The sequence below is a fragment of the Fulmarus glacialis genome, unplaced genomic scaffold, assembly GCF_000690835.1.
Source record: "Fulmarus glacialis isolate BGI_N327 unplaced genomic scaffold, ASM69083v1 scaffold18855, whole genome shotgun sequence".
Classification (NCBI taxonomy): domain Eukaryota; kingdom Metazoa; phylum Chordata; class Aves; order Procellariiformes; family Procellariidae; genus Fulmarus; species Fulmarus glacialis.
The window spans coordinates 40,441-46,440 of record NW_009212532.1 but is presented as its reverse complement, the minus strand read 5'-3'; the positions used below and the strand labels follow the sequence as shown (position 1 = coordinate 46,440).

General features: G+C 36.8%; 1 protein-coding gene across 1 annotated transcript in view; it reads right to left on the bottom strand.

The window, feature by feature from the left end:
• Positions 1–260: 260 nt before the first annotated feature.
• Positions 261–6,000, bottom strand: part of TBC1D12 (TBC1 domain family, member 12) — a gene marked incomplete at its 5' end in the record, with an annotated part of 28,414 nt that continues 22,674 nt past the window's right edge. The window contains 5 exons of the mRNA XM_009577920.1: positions 261–1,213; positions 1,450–1,708; positions 3,436–3,545; positions 3,863–3,991; positions 5,883–5,954. Coding sequence (XP_009576215.1) covers positions 1,145–1,213; positions 1,450–1,708; positions 3,436–3,545; positions 3,863–3,991; positions 5,883–5,954 — 639 coding nt within the window. The remainder of the gene's footprint in view (positions 1,214–1,449; positions 1,709–3,435; positions 3,546–3,862; positions 3,992–5,882; positions 5,955–6,000) is intronic.

The following is a 6,000-nucleotide window of genomic DNA, read 5'->3' as shown; positions in this document are numbered from 1 at the left end:
TAGATTTCCATCCCCTACAATCACAAGTTGTTGTACAGCATCTTCGAGAACAGGAAATGTTTGAAAATACCTGCCGTGACACATACAGTATGACCTTATGTCTCACAGTTAAAAGATATTAAAGAATTAAGTTGCACTGAACCAGATGCTTTTTGGATTTCAGTATTGCACACTAATAAAAGACAGTTTTGAAAACAATTGTGTCTGCATTATTCTGAAACATTAAAAGTGGCTGCTCCTTTGACAACATAAAGTCTGCAGATAGCTTTGTCAGTTTCTAGTGTTCACTGTTACATACAAGTATTTCATAGCTGGAAGTGGCTCGACAAAATAAAACTTCTGGTGGCAAAACTCTTTCACAGAATACCCACTCAATTTTTAAAAAGCTGCACAACCAATACACCAAAACAAATGCTTAACACCACTCGCTTTGAAAGCTGTACACTCTGAAAATAATAGCCCTGATCTTACCGCTGTTTAAAATTCAGATGATTTTTGCTCTAACAGGTTTGGGCACAATACTTCCACAGTTCCTGAGTTAATTACATTTGCCCAGACTGAAGAATGAAGCTGCAACTTAAAAAAAACCAAACAAGTAAATAAGACAATACCCCTTCCCAAATTTTAACCATCTTGCACAAAAACATACCAAACAACCTTATTTGGTCCTCACTACTTTCAAATGGTTAATTTTGGAGGTAATATTTGTACCAAAGCATTTGGTTTGGATAGCATTTTTGGGGCCTTAAGATTTAGCATTTCCCTCATCCCCCCAAAAAAGTGCCTTTGTGGTATTTGTAAAAAAAGTTATGCCTCAAAATTTTTTTTTAAAGTACCAACAGAAGTTCTTACAAATGTTTATTGCATTGAGCTGATTCTTTTAAAGTATTAAATATGAACTCCCCCCGCTTCTCAGTTTCATAGGTTTTAGTATTCTGTGTGAAAACAAATCTTCCCACAACAAAAGCTAATACTGGCAAAAGGGTGAAGATTTCATCAGTTCATTACTCCACTGAGAGCTGTTGTCAGTTTTCCATCTCATTTTCACATTTTCTATAGTGCTTTTCCACATAGAAGTGATGTGAAAACTCCTTTGTCATCAAGTGGTTTTCCACATTTTCAATTGACCTCAGCATTACAACAATTAGCTTTTCAGTGCTGGGCTATGGTTCTTATCCCCTTCTTTGTTGTCCTTCATCAGTGAGGCAAACACCTGGAAAAGTAAATTATTTAATGAATATTAAAAAGCCAGTCTTATAAAAAAGATCAATATTAACCACCACAATATTAGCATGGAGATTAGTTTTTAGAATGAGACACTAGAAAGGAAGTGCCCATCGCTCAGAAGTCAGACATGCAGCATAAGTAGTCATTAACAGAAGTGCCCCATATACTCATGTGCTGACATGTCTGTTTTGATGTATGTATCTCTCTCTCCAAGAAACTCACCTGTGCCCATTTTTTGTTACTATTCTGCATCTGAATAGCTGCAATACAACCAAAAAGCTTTTCTGATGTAATGTCTTCTGGAAGTTTTGTTAGAAACTGTGCTATATGAATAAAGTCCATCTGTAGGAGAATATCTTCATATAACCGAAGGATTCCTAACCCTGTCCTAAACAAAAATTCTTCTCCATCTCTACAGAAAACGTCCCAGACACGACAGGCCAGATCAAGTGGTAATGACTTGCTGTAGAGTGTAAAAATCCTACAATTGAGGAAAAAAAGGCACAGTTATAACTTTAACCTATTTCAGAAAGATGAAAATACAACCTCCTTTAAATCTCAGTTACGTTAGCTGACAGGGAGCAGATGACAAATTATTTCATATGTTCTTATTTTTTCCATATTTCAAACATCCACAAGTCTCCAGTTTTTAAAGTCGGAACTCCTACTCTGAAACCTATCTCTTTTCATGCTACAGGAAATCCTCCATTTGAAAGCCACCTCCTTTAGAAAGCTCTGGCTAGAGAAGTTACAAACATCTTTACACTCAAACAGGGTATAATATACAAATAAGAACTTAACCCTTCCCATTTTTTAAGCCATACAATTTAACAGCTCTGTTCATCATTTGTTTTCTAAACTAAATCTAAAGCCACAAATCATCTCAATAGAAGGCTACATCCCATCAATGTACTAATGAGAATTCAATAACTACATTTCCATGATACATTTTGAATTTCATTCACGTTAAAAATTGCCAAAAATCTAAAGACAGTTGCTGTTCTATTCTTACCGGGAAGAGTCCACTTGCATTTCTTATTGCAAAGCTTATTTTTAAAAAGCATTCATTATAAATGGGCAGAGAATTCAGTCTGCTGTATGTACCATATTGTAGAACCCATCCCATAAATTTGTAGTGGTTCCTTTGATACAAAGCACAGTGTTCTCTGTTTCTCCATTACTCCTCTTGGGAAGTGGTTCAGAAACCTCAGAACACTCCTTACCACCGACTACCACAACCTCTTCTACTCTCCCTTTATAAGAGGGGCTCGCTCCATCTCAAGGCCATCTTCGGAACGTGTGCAGGAATAACAATCTTCATTTCTCACACGTAATTGGAAGCAGAATATTTAGTACTTTGTACTGCAACATACATACCTCTCGATCTGCCTAAACTCTCTGGACTGCAGCACGCTCCTGCCTCAATGCTGCTATTTATACCCTGCTCCTGCTGAGACTTACTGCTTACTGACAAGCTGCATCTTATAGCCGAAGTTCTTCATTCCCAAGTACTCACATGACATGACGTTTTTATATTATTTAGTTCTACCCAATTCAATTTACTCTATTAGAAACTTCTAACCCCTATAATAATCCTGTATGAAGCACATCCTTATCCACACACACACACGAATAGACATTCCATATTTGGCAGCACTACACGCACTTCAAGGATGCCTGCATTACTGCCTTCTGTTACAGGCACATAACATAGTTTGGTACTCTCTGCTTTAGAACATCCATTACTTCAAAATGTTCACTGTACTTCCAAGTTTATCCCTTCCCAAACCAGGTCCTAAATTTCATCCTCCTTCTGCTTTGAAGTCTATACTCCTATATTCATACTTTCTTCGGTAGCTGATTATGTTCATTTCATCAAGTCACTTACAATCAGTCATAAGACAACTACGGTGTAGTAGCCTTCTCTCCCCTACTTATGTTACATACAGCTGACTCTTACCTGCAGCAACAACAATCTATCTGAATAGATGTCACTTCTAATCCCAGTTCATAAAATTTGAATCCTGCCAGAGAACTGTGGTTGCACAAAACAGTTCACCACAATTTCACAAGACCTAGGAAGCCGAGGTACAGAAACACCTACTGAATGCTTTTTTACACTGTATTTCCATTGCTGAAAAACCTATAGCAAAATGGAAAGTGTTTCAACAGTTGTAAGGTTAGGTTTACTATGTTCTCTGAACTCACCAGTCTATCAAATATATGTCTGGAGTGAGACTGTATGATTTGAAGTGAAGAAACAGTTTGGGAAGATTTTCTTCAAAGAATACTTCAAAGGCTGCGAAGTATTTCAGCATCTGTGGAGATAGTAAAGCATCTCATAAGCAGTCATCAAAAGAATGTTTAGTTGTAAAATAACACAAGCCCCACCAAGAATTGAGGATGTCAACATAGCACAATGTGACTTCTTAGGAAAAGTACAATGATTAAGTGTTTCTAGAGGAAAAATCAAAACATAGGATGTGTTCTATGGATTAGTATCTGCTATTCTCAGTTTTGTAACCACAGGTTAAAGTTGTCTATTATTCAACAGGACAAAAGGAAGTCATCAATAAATCAACTATTCTTCAAGTCAAAAGAATGTTACGGTTCAAAACCAGAAAACTCTGCATACCATGCTGTGATCCACACGGAAAAAGGCCAGCTGGCATGGCTTGTTTAGAAGGTTAGCAAAGGCAATGAAAGCATCTGCCTCTTCCAGATTGAGAATGAGCACAGCAGCAATGAAGGACATCCCTTGTACCTTCAAGTGGGAAAAGCATCAGGCAAATATAGGTGAGTAGGTTCAGTACATCTTCTATCTTTGGAAATGCAAATATTTACAGTCTGCAATACACCAAATACCATTGCATAACATTTCCAGATAAACAGAAACAATACAGATAAATAATTTTTATGCATGCAGCCAATTTGATTTCAGCAAGACAGTGTTTCTTCAGATGCTGGTTCTAGATGCTTGATGGAAGTTCTGGGAGGTCTCATGATCACAAGTCCTTGGGACTTGGAATGCAAGAAAGTTAAAACCACACAGGCTGGATGCAGAGCTCATAAGAAACAAAATTTGGCCTTAAGTTCATTGTTAAGCTATGGGAAAAACAGACATGGAGAAAAACCTCACATATGGGACAGTTTAGACCCAGACAGATATGTTGGAATTGAGACAAAATTCTGTTTCAGAACAGTCAATACATATCTTTCCACTTGCCAAACAGTATTTGTTCACATACATAAAATTACTTTTAAGTGGTTAGCTACAATGCAAGTTTACATTTTTCCACGATTACTCGCAAAAACACTTGAGCCTGCAATAAAAGTGAAGAGCATTATTCTTGTAGTTGTTAACTGATGATCTGAATACCCATTATTATAAAAAATAATTTTACCATTTTTCAACTGCAATGATGATTATTCTGCGGTTTCTAGGCATTTACGCTGCCTGCTCCGCATTTGAAAAAAAATGCACTCTGTATTTTAACCAACTAGGGAAAAGAAGTGTTAATATGCATCAAAACCAGTGCTGCAGCTTTCCATTTCTGTGGGATAGATGAGTGTGGAAATAAGATTACATTAAATTTACTGCCATATTAACATTAAAAAAAAAAAAATCTATGATCAGCAATATTCAGGCTAGCTGTGTTCCTAATGAAAAAGATAAGACATATCCATGAAAAATTACTTATTTGCCTTTTAAAACTCCACTCTGGGAACAAGCGGTCTCAGAACCTGCAGAGTTTGTAATATCACTTAAAAGAGTATGGGAGGGTCTCCAAAAATGAGGTCACAGATGACAGAATTCAGGGCTAAAAATATTTGAACATGAGAAACCAACTAGATATTGATGCACAGTCCCAAGCATGTCTGATTTAGAGAGAAAAAACACACCCTATGCTAAATAATGCTTTGTTGCATGGATCAGACTTAAAACTCTTCAAGTTCTTTTTAGCCCAGAAGCGATTAGAGCTTGTGAAAGGTGTTCCTAGCTACCGCCAGGAACAAAGAAAGAAAAAGAAGAAAAAAAGCATCTGTTTGCCATTTAACTGCTTTTGTAAGCTGACACCATTCAGAGAGATGTTAGGTTTAGTTGGTTTATTGCAGGTTTTTTGGTAGTTTTTTATGGGCTTTGAGTTTTGGTTTTTTTTTTTTTTAAAACACAGTAATGTTTGCTGCAAACAATCTTATCTTCACTGAACTCAGATGGAGCGATTAATCTTTGACAAGACACCAATAAAGAGTTTCTGAATTTTAGGATGTGCGGTAGTGAAGCAGAGAGTATCGCTATGGAAATGGCAGCAGTGGGAGCAATACTAGGACAGAACAGGCTGAGTACTCGCTGGAAGTCCGCTAGCGTTTTGTTTTCTGTAGATACTGTGGGTCTGTCAGAACTATAATGCCTTGTGAATACATCCATTTAAAATTTTCCATGCAAGCCAGATGGTATACTCATTCTTGACATTCAGTACCTTTTCAGCTATTTAATCATCTCTAAGAATTATTGCTATGAAAGTGCCAAAATGTAATTATTTTTTAAGTGCTAGTAGCATAAAGTTTAGATAACCTACTTATTTAATACACTCTGATACATGACATCTTAAGCTCATTTGCCATGTTATAAGCGTTTTACAGCAAATACTTACATATCCCACATCCGGTCTGTAACATGTATATGCTCCTAAAACACTATGGAGGAGATCATGATAAGGACCACCCTAATACAAGGGGAAGGAGAAGGGGGAAAAGAAAGAAAAAAAAGAA